Here is a 19494-nt window from a genome sequence, read left to right on the forward strand (position 1 = left end):
CAGTCCTGGATACACAGACTCTGAAGCTGACTGTCATCTTCATTCTCTCTCCTGCTGCTCCTGCCCCAATCCTTCCAATTTCTTCTTCCACCCACACCCTTCCCACAGCCCAGCCCAGCCCACCCATCACTTTGAGAGGCCTCTCCTGTTAGGAACCAGCGAGGCCCAGCATCCCCAGGGTCCTGGCAACACAAGGCAGAATGCCATCGGTTTGGACTTACCCAGATGAAACTACCCCCTCCACATACATTAGGGCCTGGAAACATCTTTCAGTGACCTGAGGATTTTGTACTGTGTGATGAGATATGTTAATGAGACACAGGTAGCACTCTAGAACCCCCACTCCCAGGGCTAAGCTCCCTCAGCCCCTGGGGCACCTCGCCCCAGAGCCGCATGCTGAGCTGATGCTGGTCTGTTGGAGATCTCAAGAGCTCTCAGTGACCCTCTCTGCATTGGCTCTTAGGGGACAGGTGTGGCAAGAATCGGGGTGGATCTGTCCTACACCTTTAGGCCAGGTGGTCCGGTTACGTGTCTGTACCAGGAATAGGTCATTGGTTGAGCAAGCCTCGGCCCAGACCAGCCTGTGAGGGTCCCTCTGAAGTCTATGCTGCCCTCCCTGACCACCTAAGGGGCACAGAGATGGGTCCCAGGGGGAAGGTGCTAAGTCCCACCTCCTTTTCTGCCCGTGCTGAAACAAGAGAGTCTTTAAAAGAGGAAGCCACTTGTTCAGTGAGTCCTTTCCAGGAAGGGGGCATCTTTAAGCTAATGATCCAGCCGCAAGTGTCCCCCCTGAACATTCCCTAAAGAAGTTGGACAGGGCCAGAGGCTGTAACCCCTGATCTCTAAGGTGCCCATGGAGAACTGGGACCAGAATAGGACAGCCTAGGAAAGGAGATCCAGGGGCCCTTCTAGGACAGATGGAAACCAGCAGACTCAAGGTCAGACAGCAACGCCTTTGCCTCCTCAGCAGGCATCAGCCAGGAACTGCGGGTACCCCTCCCCACTGCCCCCACTGCTTGCCTTCTCTGCTTGCAGCAGAGCAGTGGGAAGCCCCACTCAAATCCACCTCGGCTACCTGCCATCCGGGGGAACAGGGAGGCAAGTGCTGGCCTGTCAGCCTCCTTCCACCCTGAACACCCACTCCAGCTTCAGGAGGATCGGGACCTCCCTGACCTCAGGGAGGGGCCATGAAGTGCCCTGTGAGAACTGCAGAACTCAGCAGTAAGGCCTCCAATCAGCCCCCTGCACCAGACGCCAGCCCAGCTTCCAGCAGCACAAGGCCGTGTCCCAAGGACATCCTGAGGATGACCCAGCCCCTCTTTAAAATGCCGGCAGGAGGGGCCGGCACCGTGGTCGAGTGGTTAATTCACATGCTCCGCTTCGGTGGCCCAGGGTTTCACCGGTTCAGATCCTGGGCTCAGACATGGCACTGCTCGTCAGGCCACGTTGAGGCGGTGTCCCACGTGCCACAACTAGAAGGACCCACAACTAAAGTATGCAACTATGTACTGGGAGGATTTGGAGAGAAAAATCAGGAGAAAAAAAAAAAAGAAGAAGATTGGCAACAGTTGTTAGCTCAGGTGCCAATCTTTAAAAAAAAAAATAAAATAAAATAATATGCCTGCCTGAGAAGGCTCGATGCTGCCACGAGAGCGTACTGTGGTTCTAGCCAACACCCAACAAGAGACCACCCCCCCCCCCCGACTTCCCCTTCTTAGAGCATTTTCTAAAAAGGGCTCACAATTATGACTCCTTCCTCTGTCCCTTTCAGGTCTACATGCCTCTCCTACAACTCAGGACTGTCTTTCTCAAGGACCTGAAAGCCGCTCCTTTGAAATATCATCATCGAGAGGGATAGAGCTGTCTCCCAGCTCTGTGGGAGGAGAGAATCCTGACTTTGATAACTGCCGTGGAGCAGGCACCCCTGGCCTAATCACAGTTACACTGAGCAACCCTTGCTAATCTTTCACTTCTCTGACTCTACTGGAGCCCCGCCCGGCCCCTTCCCACTCCCTCATTCTCCCTTTAAACGCCCAGTCACCTCTGCATAGATCAGAATGGAGCTCAGCTCTTCCCTATTGTCAGTAGTCACTGAATGAAATCTGTTTTCGCCACTTCAACTAGTGTCTGTGTTTATCTTTGACAGCTGGCTCCTCAACTGGTTCAGCCTCTTTCCTCTGTCTGGTTTCTTACAAATACATATGCACACACACCCCAAACCACCCTTTATTCAGAAGATTCAGGGAATTGGGAGGTTATAAGTATTTTCAGCTGGTTTTTGCCCCTGGCAACACAGGCATCTCCATCAGCCATTCAACAGCTAAATTTAAATGACAACTTTTAGCTCTTTCTGGGTAGAGTGGTTTGGGGTTGGTAAGTTCAAAGCAGTGAGGTGAGGACTGACCCTCTTGCTCATCTCCCTCTTCCTTGGCCACCATTGTTGGGCCCAGGTGTTTCCTGTGCTGTTCAAGCTCTGACCTTTTTCGCTCATCCAGAGAAGTAGGTCCCTGGCTTTACAAACTGGTGTGTTCCGCCTTGCACCTCACCCAAGCTGAGTCAAGATGTAGGGCCCTAAAGCCCACATCCCTCCTCTTTGCCCCAGGACCACCAGATCCTCCAGCAAAGGCCAGGGTCCGGTCTGTCCTGGGCTGCCCTAGAGCCTAGTGGTGAGCCGTCCTGTGTGTCATCAGACTAGACCGAGATAGACATGAGAACAGGGCTCACCATTCCTTCCTCAGACCAGACTTGAGCACCCTCCACCCATCTTCCTAGTGTCTGAGAGGTGGCCACCATCCTCTGCACCCACAGCTGCTTTGGGCCCTTCATACTCTGTCCACAGAGCCCAGCCTGGGGCCCGAGCTCCAGGCTCCCCTCAGCCTGGCCTGAGTGCCCCGTCAGCAGTGACCCACCAAACCCTGGCCGAATGGAGGGTTTCTAAGAAGACGACAGTCCTCCAGCAGGGAATGCCCCAGCAAGAGCCAAACCAATTTGACCATTTTCCCACCAGTGAGTCAGTGCCTGGGCTGGAGAGGATGCTGGGCTAGACAGCACAAGCCAGAGGGCTTGGTTCCCATGGGCAGAGGAGTTGCTGGTCTTGTCTCCATTTGAAAAATAACTTTGGGTTTGGTCTATTTGAAACTCTAGTTCTTAAACTACGTGGAAGTTGAACACAGGCTGGTCAGTTGGGCTCTACATTGCTCTGAGTGGAACAGGTGGGGAGGAGAGCAGTGCACCTGTTTTAAAAGGATCCTGAATATGCGCAGGCTCTGGCTTTTTTTGGAGTGGGCTGAGGTTATTTCTGCTACATGATGTCAGGACAAGCATGTTTGTTGTAACTTCAACACTCTCCATAAATAAGGTGTGGGAATGTTGACCACCACCCCTCCCGCAGGGCTGGGGGAGTGCGAAGAAGAAAAGGACTCGGATTGGAAGGGCTGCCATAGCTCAGGGGCCCCCAGAGGAAGCATGACTTCGTCTAGGGACATCTCTCAAACCAGGGCAGGGCCTGGGGCCTGTTGTTGCAGTGGAGTCGGGTGGGGGGCTAAGAGACAACTAATGAAATCAGGAGCCTGGGACACTTCACACACATGCTCCTGTAAGATACGAAAGAATCAAATGAGGGAATGAAAGCCCTGAACAGAGGGGTAAGGCCCTTGACCAAGATCACACGGATCTGGAATAACAGAGCTGGGATCTGAACTCAGCCTCGGTGGCGGGGAGCAGGAGAAACTGGAGCTTGCCCTGCTCTCCTGTCCCCTCCTCCTTCTCACCTTTCTTGAACGCTGCTCGCTAACTGAGGGGGCGGCGGAGGGTGGCAATGCAAGGGAGAACAGATCTGACAGAGGACGCTGGGGTGTCAGCCCTCCACGCCAGAAGGGGACAGGGACCACACATTGTTTTCTGCCTGGTTGGAGTTTGGATTTTTCCTCTAGGCACTCAGAAACAATGGACATATTTGAAGGGGCATGAGGTGCCATATTTCTCCTTGAAAATATCCCCTGAAAGCCAGCATTCAGATGGAAGTGATGGAGGCTTTGAGACTACTGCAATAGTCCAGGCAAGGGTATATGAGGGCCCAGCCTGGGCCAGGTGCAATCAACAGCAGGGGCCAGAGCTGAGAGGTACCTGAAGCACAACTGACAGGATGGGAGGACTATGGGAGAGAGCTGACATTGGATTCTGAGCCCAGGTGAGTGGGTGGCTACAGGCCTTCAGAGCTTGAGCACACGTGTTCTTAAATGAATGGTCACGGGCCAAAGTTTAAGACAGTCTTTATTGGAGCTTGGAATGTCATAGCGATTCACCTTAATCAGAGGCAGACTGTGAAAATGAGCAGCAATGGTGGCAGACACCCAGCAGGGGAGACGTCAGGCTACATTAGGAATGCTGCTCGCCTGCAAGCAGTACACGGGTACACACACACACACACCACACTCTTCTAACACAAGCTTACACTCTCAACATGCTCACGCACTGCCAGTGGGTCTGAGGCCGGGCATCCTGCCGGCTCTGTCTGTCCCCTGCCTCTTGGAGAGGCCTCATCTTCTCTGGGGGGACCCTCTGAGTTGAGACTGAAGGAAACCACTTGAGGACCAGGGACAAAGGAGCTCGAAGCTGCAGGCGCTTTGTGGTTTGGGAGGAGGGGATCCAGGAGGATGGGAGAGATTGCCAGAGACCAAGCACAGGGCGCCCCACTGGGCCAGGGCACAGGGAAGAAGATGCTGGAGAAGGGCTCCGGAGGGACAGGGTGGAAAAAAAGGCCACCTCCTCTCCCTCACTCACTCCAACCACACAGCTGGGGCCAGAGCCCTGCGCACAGGAAGCCTGGGGGCATCAAGGGGTCCCCTGTGTCCTAGAAGGCACTGAAATGGGAACAGATCCTGGAAAGCCTGGAGTCTCCCCCAAGTACCCAGGGGACAGGGAGGGGGATGACAGAGCAAGAAGGGTCTTACATGCTGGTTGTCCGGGGCAACAAAACTGGGGAAGCACGAATCCTGACTCCCACCTCAAATACAGGGAGGGCGATGGGCTGAGATGCAGCCCCTCTGGCCAGCAGAGGGGAACGGGCCAGAGCCAGGGGGCCCCTTTGGTCTCTAGGGCGGTGAGTCGGGGAGCCTGGCTTTGCCCATGTGTCCGTGGTGGGGGTGGAGGCAGGAGGGAGGAAGCAGAGCCTCTTGCCCCCAGGGCCAGGGCTACCAGAGCACAGCCCCGTCCAGGTTCCCGTAGCCTGGCTCGGCCCGAAGCCGCCAGTATGTGTTGTTCGTCACCCACCACTCCTTCCCGCTGCTGTCCGTCTGCCGCCTGGGGGAAGAGAGAGAATTAAGGCTGGGGTCTCGAGACGCTGCCTCCCACTGCTGGCCCCACTCAAAGCAGGAAGGAACTAGAGGGGACGAGGAGGGGAGCCTGGACGGCAGAGACCCAGGGCGAGGGCAGAGGCACCTGAAGAAGCGAGCCTGATGGATGATATTGTTCTCCTCCATCACTCTGCGCCTGTCTCGCTGGAGCTGCTCGATCCTTCTCTTCTGGGCCTCAGCGGCCTGTATGTTCCCCTCTTCCAGGTACCTGAGCATCCAGACTATAGTCAGGGGAACTGAATTTGAGGGACCCCCAAATCCAAGGCCTCTGTCCTCTGCCCAGCTCTGCTCCCAAACAGGCCTCATCTCCCTGAGGCAACTCAAGGAAGACAGACCCAGGCCCAGCTGTGTGTGGAAACCCCCAAGGAGGAGGGAGGAGCCTGGGGACACCAGGGCCACAGCTGCCGGGCACTAACCTCTGGTCCGGCCGGAGCCGCGTGTCAGTGGAAGGCAGCGACCGTTTCAGCTCTGCCGTCAGCTCATTCAGCTCCAGGGCAAACTGAGTGAAGCCGAAGTTCCGCTCGTGGTCTGGAGGCATCGAGTCTGTGGGGAAGGTGAGAGGCTGGGGCAGGTGGACTGTGCCAGAGCTGCCCTCCCCCTGCCCGGCCCTCCCCAACCACCCCACTTACTGGGTTTCCAGATGCACTGACTGCTGGGCGGGGGTCCCCGGTATAGCCCCTCGTGCCACTTCCCGAAGAGGCGGTGGAGGACACGGCCGCTCCGGCTGAACACGGCACCCTGCACCTCGTGCACGTTGGAGCTCCAGTACTTGGCCTGGGGTGGGGTCGGGGCAGGAGGCTTAGGGAGGTGTCCCCTCCCCTTCCCCAGGGTGAACCGCTGGGGGCAGCCAGGCGGGCCGGGGTGCGTGCCCACCTTGCAGAAGGTGATCTTGCAGTGGCAGGAGCTGTCCTGCGTGTTCCGGATGAGCACCTCCCCATAATGCTCGATCCAGCGCTGGCCACTCAGGATGTTGTGAATACAGGACGTCACCTTGTTCCACTCAAAGTGGTCCCCAAACCTGAGAGAGACAGTATGGGAGGGCAGTTGGCGGGCCCTGGGGTACAAGTGCCACCCTGAGCCAAGGAGCGCCTGTCTGGCTGAAGCAGGTCACGTGGGTGTGTGGAAGGAAGGCCGGCGTCCTGGTCCTGGCTCTGCCATGAAGGATGAGTGATTCATAAAGCAGAGCAGCCTTCACAGAAAGTATTCCATTAACATGCCTCCACTCACAGATAAAGCTCCTGAGTGCCTAAGTCACGGGCGTGAGACCACAGACGGGGCCCCACGGCTCTGTTGCCATATATCATTCTGCTTACGCCCCACTTCTATCGGGTATTCCTTATTCCTCTCGTTTTATAGAAGGGCACGTTCAAGGCTCTGAGGCGTCTTTTTGTTGCTTGCATAACTATTCAGTGACAGAACCAAGACTCGCACCCAGGACTTCTGATCCTGAAGTCCGGGATCTCCACACGGAACTTTACGAACCCCTGGACCGTGCTGGCCATGTAGGCCCCTCTAAGGCCCTCTTTGTCTCTGGCTGCAGTCCCCACCTCTAAAATGAGCTAGATGATGTGTTTCATGGGTAGTTTGTGACCAGCCCTGAGTTCACTTTAGGTTTCGGTGGTGGGGGTGGGTAGGTGTGGGGGGGTGTGGATGGGTGTGTGTGCGTGCTGGCTTGAAGTCTCAAATGCGTTTCTTACTGTGAGTCATGGTCAAAAAAGTGTGAAAGCCACCACATCAGATGACCTCAATGAGCCCTCCCAGCTCTGCCATTCCAAGATTTTTCACCTTTCTTTATTGGCAACCGCTGTAAATATAGGTGTAAAATGTACAGACACTGCCCCACCACAAGCAGCTTCAGGCCAGACCTTTCTGCCCTGTCCCTGCCACCTCCCCATCCCAGCCTGGAGGACAGCCTGGGGGCTGGGCCTGGCTGCACAGCACTTAGGAATACTCACCTGGGCAGGCTGACATTGACTGTCCCCACAGGCACAATCTCCAGGGATTTGCCCCAGAACTTGTTCTTCCACTTCATGTCTGGAGTTGGGGTCGGGGAGGGAGAGGAACGCACAGATAAGACCAGAGTGTGTTTCCGCCCCTCTCCATCTGCCCTTCACCCCCAGGCCCCCCTCACCTTGCCAGAAGATGAAGTTCTCAGACTCCGCATGGCACGCTGAGATGGGGGGGTGATGGGAGACCTGGATGAGCAAGGAAGTTCTCTTGAGCCTGCTGCTGAGGACGGCGAGGTCTGCCCCTGACCCCACGGCCCCCAAACTCCCTTACCCCCACGCCAGTTCTCCCGCAAACCAGAAGACCAGTTAGTTCCAGGTCTCTTGTCCCTGTTGTCTGGCCACCACCTAAATTCCATCCTCCTCTCTTTTCCCATAAGGCCCCTATGTCCTCCCTTTTTCCTCACTCCCCTCTAGGGTCCTCCTTGCCAGTGCTGTCTGTGGTGTCCTGCAGAACCACTGCTCAAGACTACGAAGTCCCCCAGCAGTGACAGGTGGGGCCTCCCCGCACGGCCTGCCTGGAAGCCGGCCCTCCCCTCTGGACCCTCTTCCCTCGCCATCTTCTCCCCAAAGATGACCGTCACCCTGCACCCTCCACACCACACCCTTGGAAAACCCCTTGGAAAACCTGGAACCTTGAACTCTGGTATCCCACAGCCTGCCTGCCTGCCTGGCCTCTCCCCATCCCCTGCTGAGACTGCCAGGTCCCTGGCTGCTCTGTTTTGTCATGGCCTGTCAGCCCCAGCTTCACCCCCTTCCCGCCCAGCTGAGGCTGCTCCCTCACTTCCGCCCCTCTCACCCAGCACCCTCCACAACCTCGTGCCACCACTCGCCACAACTCCCAGCACCGGCTCCCTGCTCTTTAGACCCCCACCCTGTCTCGAAACACAGACACAGCTAGGGAACTTCTAATCCTACAGCATGTCTACATCTGGGCCCTGAGCATCACCCACAACCCTCCTGAGGGCCTACGCCCAAGCCATCCCCTTCAGATCACATTCACCCCCACAATCCGAGGGAGAACAGAGAGCAGGAGAAGGCAACCCCTTCCATCCCAGCCTCACGCCCGTACGGGCTCCCACCCAGGCCACTCCCAGGCCCGCGCCCCTCTCCTGCTCCACACTGTGGCCCACCGCCCCTGCAGGCCCTGCTTCTCCCATTCCCCCTCTCTCTGCACCCCAGTCTTCCCCTCTATATTTCTCTTTCTCCCTGAATAGAAACATCTCCTGTTCCTTCCATCTTAAAAAAGAGTCAACCTTCCCCTTCTGGACATGCACGTCTTTGCTCGCGTATGCCTGAGGCAGACACTGGCAGTGGTGGTCCCCTCCGAGGGGCGGGGTGCGAGGGAGACCCCTTTCCTACTGTACACAATATTGTACCAGGAGAACTTTTCACCACGTCTTCAAAACATTTAAAATCTAAACAAACAAAAAAGTTGCCTCAACCCTTTATCCCCTCTCTGGCTGCCACTCTCTCTGCCTCCTCTTTCCCTCATGGTAAACTCCTGCATTTTGATCTGTGTCATTGTTTTTTACTTCCATGTTATTCCACACCCACTGTAATCCAGCCTTGGCCCCCAGCCTTTCTCTGAAACCTCCCTCACTCAGGAAGCCAATGACACCCTCCCGAGTCCCGTGGACCATCCACCCTCCTCCTGCTCCACCTCGGAGCTCCTCCACCTTCCCTGCTGCCCTTGAGCCCAGACCCTCCCCCAGGAGCACTCTGGGACTTCACCCCCATCAAAGCTGGTGACTCCGCGATTTGTGAGCCCTGCCCAGTGCTCTCCAAGGAACTCCAGGCCCACATGCCCCAGGGCCTACTGGACCCTCCCTTTGAAGCCTAGCCCTCACGGACAGGGAGTCTCCCCAGTTCAGTGGGCTTCCTCACATGTTCTTCATCCTGTTAAGTGGCACCACCGCACACTCACTGAATCCCCCAATCCAGGAATTCAAGGCCACCCCAGACTTCTCTCTCGCATCGACCACCTCCCCTAGTCCTTACTTGTAAGAACATGCTGCTGACCACTGAGTCTTGTCAAGGGCAACCCACAAATAGCTCTTGAATCCAACCTCCATCAGTCCAGCTGCCACGGCCTAAGTGCAGGTCCTCACCAGCTCTTAGGGAGATGAATGAAATGCCTCTAATGGCATCTCTGACCTGTCCGCACACCACTGCCTGGGTCTTCTTTATAAAGTGCAATTCGAGCACGTCACTCTCCTGCTTAAACCATCCAATGACTCCCCACGATTTAAAAAGAAACAAACAAAATGCTCCTTACCTTCACCTGCAGGGCCTTGTCTTCCAGTCCCATCTCAAACTCTTCCCAAACATGCTCCATCCATCCTTTACACTGCGTGAAACATCCCATTCTCCCTGCCCCTTTGTACTCCTGCGAACTCCAATTCATCCTTGAAGACTCAGCTCAAGATCGCCCGCTAGAGCTTGCCTTTCCAGGGGGAGCTGAATAACCTAGCAGCGTCCACGATCCCAGCTCTAGAACCTGGCACAGTGACTCCTATGGTTCAAGTCTGTGTCCCACTCTAAGCTCCTGTACTAAGCGGGGTAGCTCCTTCAAGTAGAGTGCTCTGCACCTCCACATGTGGCACAGTGCCTGGCACAGAGCTAGCTGCCCCCTGCTCTCTCTCCATGCCCCGCCCCAGCCACCACGAGGCCAGCTCTCTTCTTCCAGGGCTCACCTGCTCACTGATGAAGCGGAAGCCCCGGTCAGGACGCTCACACTCATAGGTCTCCCCCAGGACAGGGTTGAAGGGCTTGCAGCCCGCCCGGTGGTACGTGGAGGAGTAGGCAGAGACAGCAAAGGCTGCGATGTACACCTGTGGGAGGAAGGCCAGGGAGACGCTGCTCGAGGGATCAGAGAAAGAGATGCCACCCCACCGCAAGGAAGGACTAGGGTGCTGGGGTGGAATTTCAGCAGCAAGGAAGAACCCAGCCAGGATTTTCTGGAAGACAGGGGCCCAGGGGAGGAAGTGGTAGCCTGGGGCTGGCCCAGGGGTAGGTGGGGCCGGTACCATGCGCTCGCAGGGGTCGGTTATGCGGCTGGCCTGGTCCAGGAGGCTGCTGTACTCGAGCTCCTCGCAGAGCCGCTGCAGGGTGTTGAGCGGCTCGTTGAGCTGCACAGGCATCGACACCTTTGACAGGTCCTTGCCAATGTTGTTACGCAGTATGTTCCACAGGCTCACATCAGCCCCAGGCCCGCTGGCCGCTGGCAGGCAGCGGCGGCGGGGTGGCCCTGCAGCTCTCCCTGGAACACACCCCCCTGGGGCCCACCCAGCCGTGTCACTCTCCCTCTGGGCACTGGCATCCAGACACGCAGGGCCATGGCTCGGCTGGCTCCCACGCTCCTGAGGCATCTTAGATCCCTCATTCCCAAGCTCTAGTCTCCACTCGCGTGGGGCAGGGCGGCTGGGGATCTAATTCTTGACGAGATCCTGGGGGGACGGAGGTGGGCAGCAGGGCTGAGAACCACTCAGAGAGGATGCTTCCCACCGCAAGAAACCCTGCACCCCTGAACCGTCCCCGAGTCCCCGCCCTTCCCTTCTGTTCCTTTCACAAACACAGAAACCAACGTCAGGATGCAGATTATTCAGCTCATTTTACAGATGAGGATAGGCTCCAAGATGCAACATGACGTGTCCAAAGCCACCGTGCTAACAAGTGGCAAAGTGGACCTTCTGCCTCTCTATCAGGCCCTATGTGAGCCTTCTCAGAAGACTGGAACTGAGGCGGGCCCCCCAGGCCTGAGCCTGACCCATCCCTGGAGCCACTCCTGGAGCATTCTGTAGCTCACGGATTCACCTTCCTCACCTCCTGGGGTGACCTTTGGAGTCAGCATCCAAAGCTGTGAGCCCACCAGTCACCACAAGGGACTGCTTCCCCGCGGGGCCTGGGTCATGGACAAACCCCATTTCTCTGCCCACCTCTAGCCCCACCCGGCCCATAAACCCACCTTTCTGACAGCGTTCAGCAAGCCTGAGGTCCAGCACCTCCTCGGACAGGCTGGTGGTGACTTCACTGGTGCACGACTCCTCCTCCTCTGAGCCCTGAGCCGGGACAGATGACAGGCCGGGCAGACTGGGCCTCCCCGGGCAGCCAGGCAGTGCCCAGGGCCTGGCAAGAATCTGCCCAGTTAGCCCTTTGGTGGGAAGGGGAAGAGAATGTATTTGGGGGGTCTGAGCCCTAAGACACTGTCCCAGGAGGGCTGGTGTCACAGAGTGTGCCCTGCCACCTTGGGAGGGGGAGGGCCTGGCCCTACGGCTCAGGGACTCGGCGGGACACAAAGGGAAGGGAGGTTGGGAATTACCAAGACTCAGGGTCTGGAGAGTAGGGGGCAAGGGAACACCGAGGCTGAAATGGGGTCACAGGAAGATGACTGGGGTGGAGTGGAGGCAGTAGTTTTGGGAGAAGCCAATGAGGATAAAGCATGTCAAACTGGAAGAAGGGTCCTCAGCAGAGGTTCCTGGGCAGGGCCACACTAACCCAAGAGGTTTGGACATGTTCCCAGAGATAGTGGAGAAGGTGGTTAGAAGGATTTGGGAATCTACAGATTCTAGTCTCTCAGGACCCCACCCTTATATTTCCAGGCCCCACCCCTCACTGCCAGCTTCCCTCCTCCCTCACCTCATTCTCAGAAGAGCTGGCAGAGAGGAGAACCTCGCAGGCATCAAAGAATTCCGTGTGGGAATCAGCGAGGGACAGGATGCTGCTCTGGGACAGCTGGGGTGTCAGCTCCCGCCCCTTCATGTACAGAGCTTCTTGCTGTGGGATCAGGCCGGGTGTGAGGCCCCAGAGGCCAAGCTGGGAGCGTCAGGCACTCCCTCTTGCCCGAAAGCTACCTTGAGAGGGAAGCATACCCAGGGACTGCACTGTCTGAGTGTGCAGCCTGCCGAGCAGGAGGAGATGCAGAGGACAGCGAGCATAGTGGGATAGGAAGGTGTGGTGGAAGGAACACTGGCCAGGGAATAAGGAGACACAGGTTCCAGTGCTCACACTTCCTGGGCGCTGCCTCTGAGCCCAGCTCCAAGCCCTTTGCATGTACTCACTCAGACAATCCTGACACTCCCCCAACGAGGGAGGTGCAATTATTACCCCCACTTTGCAGATGAGGACACTGAAGCTGAGGGTCACAAAGCCAGGCTGCAGCAAAGCCAAATTCAAACCCACGGAGTAGGGCCCAGAGTCCGTGCTGGGAACCCCTAAGTCCCAACTGTGGGAGCCTGGGCCCACCAGTCAGACTCTTTGAGTCTCAGTTTCCTCATCTGTGGACTGGAGGGCAGAGTCACTGGCTCACAGGACTCCACCTTAAAAGGGAAAGCATCCTGCACACTGTGAAGGAAGGGCCGACCAAGACGCGGCTGCTGCTGCTGCTACGTAAAGGGGCTGGAGCCAGGGCTTCTGGGCTGTTTCAGGTCTGAAAACCAACCATGCCTTCCCACTCCTGCTGGGAAAAAAGGCCCAGGAGAAATGGCCCCCCAGCCCACCCCGGCTCCTACCTCCTCGGGGTTGAGGGAGCTGAAAGAATCTGCAGTGGTGTCTGAGGAGATGGACAGTGAGTGGAGGCGCCTCGGGCCAGCTGAGGCCTCAGAGACCTACAGGGAGAGGGTGAGGGGACAGGGTGCCAGGAGGATGAAGCCCTTCCCGCCCCATCATGCGGAGACTGCCTCTGCCAACCCCCATCACGCCCAGATCTGCTGTTACCCTCAGGCCTGCAGTCCCCAGCCTCAAGCCCTCTCCTCCCACCAGCTGCCCCGTCCCCAAGCCTCACCCCCATCCTTGACAGCTCTGAACCCTGGTGCAGGTCCCTCAGTCGGTCCCGTTCAGCAGTGAGGGCGGCCAGGACACTGCTGAGGGAACTGTGCACTGTGGGGGCAGGGGCAGGCCATCAGACTCCTCACCCTAGCCCTCTCCCAACCTGCTCCTCACTGTCCCTCCAACATGTACTCACCCTTCTGGGCCAGGGCCCAGAAACTGCGCTGCAGGTGGGCATAGTCTGGGGGTGGCAGCCCGCGGGAGCCTGAGGGGTCCCGGGACTCCAGGTAGCGAGACAGGTTGGGAACAGAGCCATGGAGACGACCAACCTGTAGGTGAAGGGGAAACACTGAAGGGGACAGCCTCCTTCAGAGCACCCCACTCCAGCGACTTGGGGTCCACCTCACCCGTCCAATGGTGTCGTCCTTGGCAAAGCTCTGTGTGCACCACATGCGGCTGGTCCGTTTCCCCTTCTTGGGTCTCTCGGTTGTCACTGAGGCCTGGCAAGTCGAGGTGGGGGAATTCCCCTCTCAGGGTGGGGCAAAGGGGCAGCAACCAGCAAAGCCAGGAGAGAGGCAGATGGCCACGGAGGAGGGTGCAGAGACAACCAACATCCCGGAGGAAGAGGACCGACGCCCTGGCAGACGCGTGGGCACAGGAGGAAGGGGTCGCTCCAAAGGGGCAGAGAGACCACCCCGAGGCAGTTGGGACACGGAGGGTAGAGGCAACTAGGCAGACGCGTGGCTCTCCAGAAAACTGCGGCGTATGTGGGGGACTGGGGACCTGTCCCAGGGAAGTGATGGGGATGAAGATGGCAAGCAGGAGAGAGAGCCCTGGGCACGTCCCTGCCTCCCCCGTGGACCTCACCTGGTGTGTGGGGATAACAGGGGCTGAGGGGATCCGGTGCAGGGACTCCAGGCTCTGCAGGAGTCTGTGTAGTTCCTGGAGCTTCCCCTGACACTCAGAGAGCTCTGTGGGAAGAATGAACAAGGAAGTCCCTCTCCCAACACTGGCCGGGCACCCCAAAGTCTGTCCCTCAGCTTCCCTTCCTCCTCCAAAGACTTCACCTGGCAGCCATGGAAATCCTGAGCCTGTCTCCTGGTCCCCTGCTCATCAGCCCAAAGCAGTTCCCAGTTCCCACCCCTTGGTCTGGCCTCATGGGAGGTCCAGTGCCCCAAACTCCACTTTGTCTCCAGACCACATCTTACCTCTGCTTCCTCCGCACAGGCCAGGGGGCCCTTGTTCTTTCTCTCCCCACCTAGTATGCACTTCCCTCTCCCAAGCCATCACGGCCCCCTATTCCAGGAATCCAATTCTGGGGCACTCCCCTTCCCCGCCTGGCACTAGTCCTCAGGACCCCTCCCTGCAGTGGCATTCAGTATCTTTTCTTTCATGAGTCCTGGTGCTGTGTCCATGTCTGTCTATGTGTGGGGCACAGCCCTTTCATCCTCTGTAAGATGGGGCTCCCCAGGGCAGGGCTGGAGCAGACTGATCAGCTGGGAGGCAGAGGCTGTCTCCTCCATCAGACTGGGGCTCCCTGAGGCAGGGATGGAGGTAACATTTTCTCCTCCTTGTGACTGCTGATGCCACCTAGACCTGATGGCATGGGCCCCTCCCACAGAAGTGTGTGCCAGCAGCCCCTCACCATGAGAGCAGCGGTCCAGCCCATCATTGTCCCTCAGCCAGGAAGACACCTTCTCCCGGGAGCCAACCCCAGGTAGAGCCGAGGCACCACTGGCTGTTGGAAGCTGTGCACCAGGAGCCTGTGGGTAAGTCAATGGTCAGGGAGCACAGTGCCCGCCTCCCTGGGTCTCGCGGTTGTCCGAAGCCACCAACCCTGAATCTCCACATCTCCTGCACCCCAGGGCCCATCTTACCTTCCGATGAGTGGTGCTTGGCAGCGAGCCTCGGGGCATGTCCAGGCGCTGGGCCAGGCGGTGGGCACGCAGCTGGGCCACCCAGCTCTGGAACAGGTCCTGGGATTTGATCTGCAGAAGTGATGGAGAAGGGGAGGGATGCATGAAAGGAGGGGCTGCTTTCCAGGGGCAACAAGTCAGCGCTCTGGTGCCCAGGCAAGCAGGGCCTCTCCCTATAGAACCCAGTTTATGCAAAGGCCCCTTGCAGGGAGGCAGAACACAGCTTCCCCAAGTGTCTGAGCCCTGAGCTCTGTGCCTGTTCACATTACACCAACAGGGCAGTTTGCCATTGGCTATTGTATACAATGGGAACTCCCTTCTTGTCAAACTCAGGGAAACCCTCAGCCCCTGCCCCTCTCCTGCATGCTCCAGTGCCTCGGCCAGGCTTGGGCCCAAACCACCACCTGGCTCCTGGGGATGTCACCTTGAGGTGGTAGATGTTGTCCTCGGTATCAAGGTCAATGCGCTGGGCCTTTTTGTTGATGGACATGACAGACAGTCGGACATCAATGGAGCCATGAAGCTTCCCCTTGGTGATCTGGGGTGGAGGGTTGGTGAGGGAAAAGGGGCTGGTTTTAGGCCCCCAGGGCCACAGAGCTACCATCTCCCTGAGCCCACTCTGGGCTCAAGGTTTAGGCAGTAGATTCACCCTCATGCCCGAGTCACAGTATCAGCGGGGACTTGTCAGGCGTCCTCCTGTGCACAGAACACCCCACTGTTAAGTGACATTCTGAGCTCAAGGGATTCACAGAACAAGGAAAACTATTCCCACCCTCAGGAATCCACAAAGCTGAGGAAGGAAACACCCTCTCAGAGAGCCCAGGTGTCTAGGCCTTCGACTCCTTATTCCCACCACGAGAACAGGACAAAGATGAGGATGACAAAGCTCCCATTTCTTGGGCACTTTTGTGCCAGGCACTGTACTGAGAGCCTTACCAAGACGATGACCTCAAAAGGGGGGATTGTACTCTCTCCATTTCAGAGATGAGGGAGCTGAGGCCTAGGGAAGTAACTTGTCCAAGACCCTACACCCAGAGAGGGTGCACCTAGGATTCAGACCCGGCTCAGGCGAACTCCAGAAGCCCTTCTGCCTGCCCAGGCATTCTGGGGCCAGACTTCTCCCACGACCCCCAGCCGAGGCCCTGACTCACATCTTGCCGAGTTGTCGCATAGTGAAGGATCCCATCCTCGAGCACAAAGTATCTCTGTGACGTTTCCCAGGAGGAACAGGACAGGGAGGCCGACAGGAAAGGGTGGGGGAAGAGAGCAACCACACACAAGGACTTTTCTTCTCCTTCTCGACATGCAAACACCTTGTACTGCCCAGCAGCCTCCCCCACATTCCCATCCTGCCCCAGCATCTGGCCCCACCCTTGGCCCTGCCCACTCTACCTTGTGCCAGCCCTTCAGAGGCCACTTCCTCTTCTTGAGCAGGTGGCCTTCCTGCCTCTCGGGCATGATACCCTCTGCCCCTAGCCGGCCCCGAGGCTCCTCCACAACCTCCCACAGCTCAGAGACCTGCAGTCCAGGACAGAGGCGGGTAGAGGCTGGTAAGGCAACCATATTGGCCCCTCCCCTGGGCCACGCTAGGCCCACCCTCTGCCTGCTTCCGCACCCTCAGACCTGCTGGACACTGCCAGGCTTTGCAGACTGAGTGCTCACGGCCAGGGAGGGAGGGACCCTCTCTTGGAAGTCCATGGAGAAGGCAGCGGCCACTCCCCGCTGAGGACGTAGAGCAGGGTAGAAGGGGAAGGATGTCACCTTGTCCTGATGAGGCCCTTGAAGGAAGAAAGAGACCCCATTAGCACAGACCCTGCTATCACCTCTCCACTTCCACCGTCTGAGATAAGAGCTCACCAACACATCTTCCACTCACCTGCCAAGCCTCTCCTGAGTCTGACCCTGCCCACACCCTCCCACTGTGGCCACGGCTCCAGAGGTGAACTGGCCCGCAGGAGGCAGGCCGGTGCTGAGAGAAAACCACGAAGTCTGCCCAGCCCCACCTTGGGCACACATTCTCAGGCTCCAGGAAACACTCAGTGCTTTCTCTGGAGGATTCCCTGGGGGTGATCAGAGGTGAGGGAGGGGAATGAAGGAACTGGCTCTGAAAAAGGACTGAGGAATTCAGAGACTGGACAAGCCAGATCTCAGTCCAGCTCCCTTTCCTTCAAGCCCCCTGCACCTCCACCACCATGGCTTGGAGATTCCTCTGCCATGATCCTCCTGCAGAGCCCCCACCCCTTCATCCTGACTCGCCACCAATCAGTCTCCATATCCTCTAGTTCCTAGGCTCCCATTTTCTGCATGGCAAACTGAGGCCTGAGACAGCCCCCACTTTTCCCCGTGCCTCCTCCCATCAAACATCACCCTAGGATTCCCACCTTGGACACTCAGTCCCCCTCAAATCCTCCCCATCTTTTTTCTACCACCCCCGTCCCTGGGGCTCCTGAGAAGTACCACCCATCCAGAGAGAGCAGGGGGCTGAGCTGATGGAGACGCTGGGTGGGAGAAGAGGTGGTCAAGAACACACTGAGGTCCACACAGGTCCCACAGCAGTGCCCACAGGCGCCCTTGGCACCAGCCCTGGCCATCCCGGCTCCACGGAGAGATCAATTATGCATAAGGCTGTGTGTGTGTGAGATGGGGGAAGGGACTGGAGGGGCGAGGTTCACCCGAGGCTGGGGAAACAGCTCAGATCTTCCGATGGAGCTGAGGCCGGGAGGGGACAGCGACGCAGTGGGGTAGGGGTGGCCAGAAGTTCAGGGCAGTGGGGCTCAAGCTGTCAGAGGCTGACCCAAGGGGAAACTCCTGCATTCAGCCATTGAAAGTTCCCAAACTCTTCCGGTGCTTGGGTATCTCTGTGTCTCTTTCCTGGCCCTGTGGGGTCCTGGCCCCTCATTGCCTGCGTGTGGAGGGAAGGCTCCGTCAGTAGAGGGTGAGGGGTGGAGGGGAGCCAGGTGGGTGCCCCCTCTCCACCTCCATTCTGGTCCCCATCTCCGGAGGAGCAGACCCGCCAGCTTCAGGTGGGAGGAAGCCCCCTCGGGGAACATCAGCTGATGCCAGTGCGGCCCCCTTACCCCAGGGTCCATGGACGCCAGTGTTCCTTGGCCCGCGCGCTGCTCCGTCTCTGAGTCACCGTCTCTAAGTCGCCTGCTCTCTCCTCTCCGAGCTGAGCTGAGCAGTGGCAGCAGCTGCTGCAGGAACCAGGAAGGAAGGAGACGTTGGAGCCTCCCCTCTAGCCGGATCTCCCCACCTCCCCCTCTGCCGGCCCCTCCTCCTGTTGAGCTGCGGGCGGCCGCTCAGCTCTGCCCCCCTGCTCTCCGGAGGACTCAGGGCTGAGCGGACTCCCCAGCGCTGAGCTTGGGAGTGGGGGCAGTTCCCACTGGGCACAGTTCCAGATAGATCACAGAGGACTGGGGAGCTGCTGGCCTCAAGCCAGAGATGGTAAAGGGTTTACTCAGACTAGCACAGCCTTGACCCCAGTTAGTACCCAAGGCCATTTCCTTATTAACCCACCTCTCGTTTTACATCTGAAAATAGACTGCAAAATTTGGAGCCAGCAAAGGTATCAGGTTGACAGGAAGGGATGGATGCCCCCATGGGACCACAATACACAGTGCCAAGAGCACAGTCAGCAGGACAGTCAAGCCTCGAGGGCCAACCAGCCACCCCCACACTGAGGCTATCATTGTGGGGTGATGCCCCACCAGGTCAGGCCCCATCGGGGGCTGGCAGCACCTATGCAATAAGATAAACCCTGGAGCCTGCTGAGTCTCTGGATGAGGAGTCAGTGTGGGGCAGGAACCAGCTGGCTGTGAAAGGGCTGGCTGGAGCCAACTCCAGTAACCTTGGCTTCCCTTTCTGAGCACTTTTGCCCTTCTGCTGGAGTACTGTGTTTAGCTGCTCAATTCTAATTAAAAATCAGCTCTTGAGAAATATCTAAAATTCATTCAAACAAATGTGAAATGGACTGACAGCTTTAAATGCCATGAAGTCTCTCTCTGGAAAGAAGTGGGTTTTCAGTGGTGGGGCCTCAGGCACTGCCAGCAGGTAAAGTATGCAATGCAAGGTTCTTCTTTGACCCCAGAAATAATGTGGGCCACTTCCCCCTCAACCTTGTCCCCACACAGGCCTTGGCTGACCGTTCAGGGTCTTACATGTCTCTCAGAAGAGGCCTGCTCTCTCCACGCCATTCAGACCCTCAGCGCTGCTCCCTCCATGAGGAGCGTGTTGTTAGCACCTGGCAGGGGTCTGGGAGTCAGGAGAGCACTGGGCGGCACTGGCCAGACCACCTCTGGCATCCAAGAGCCTCAAGGGCCTTTTATTTCACTTCATATGGATGGATTGAGCATCCCTGGGCATAAGGCACAGAGCTGGGCACTGGGGGAAGTTGGTCCTGGACCAGGACACAGGAAAAGCTGCTGCAGATCACCAAACGAGTCCAGGACTAAG

At 57.7% G+C, this 19494-nt stretch overlaps 1 protein-coding gene across 2 annotated transcripts; it reads right to left on the reverse strand.

Annotated features, from left to right (window-relative positions):
- Positions 1–4254: 4254 nt before the first annotated feature.
- OSBPL7 (oxysterol binding protein like 7) lies at positions 4255–18922 on the reverse strand. Of its 2 annotated transcripts, none has more exons than XM_070560538.1 (22): positions 18120–18922; positions 16666–16820; positions 16435–16560; positions 15467–15580; positions 15004–15114; positions 14772–14889; positions 13994–14097; positions 13534–13626; positions 13323–13455; positions 13143–13237; positions 12871–12966; positions 11999–12136; positions 11328–11421; positions 10390–10637; positions 10057–10194; positions 7486–7549; positions 7310–7388; positions 6228–6372; positions 5984–6128; positions 5771–5897; positions 5440–5562; positions 4255–5301 (listed from the first exon to the last, which is right to left on the reverse strand). In XM_070560538.1, the coding sequence occupies exons 2-22, from the start codon at positions 16738–16740 to the stop codon at positions 5193–5195; spliced, it is 2475 nt and encodes an 824-aa protein (XP_070416639.1). In that variant the 5' UTR covers positions 16741–16820; positions 18120–18922; the 3' UTR covers positions 4255–5192. The 2 variants fall into 2 exon arrangements, with proteins under 2 accessions (XP_070416639.1, XP_070416638.1); XM_070560537.1 differs by lacking the exon at positions 18120–18922 and adding an exon at positions 16194–16247 and having other exon boundaries at positions 16666–16798.
- Between the last annotated feature and the right edge of the window lie 572 nt (positions 18923–19494).

The sequence above is a fragment of the Equus przewalskii genome, chromosome 10, assembly GCF_037783145.1.
Source record: "Equus przewalskii isolate Varuska chromosome 10, EquPr2, whole genome shotgun sequence".
In the NCBI taxonomy this organism is placed as follows: Eukaryota; Metazoa; Chordata; class Mammalia; order Perissodactyla; family Equidae; genus Equus; species Equus przewalskii.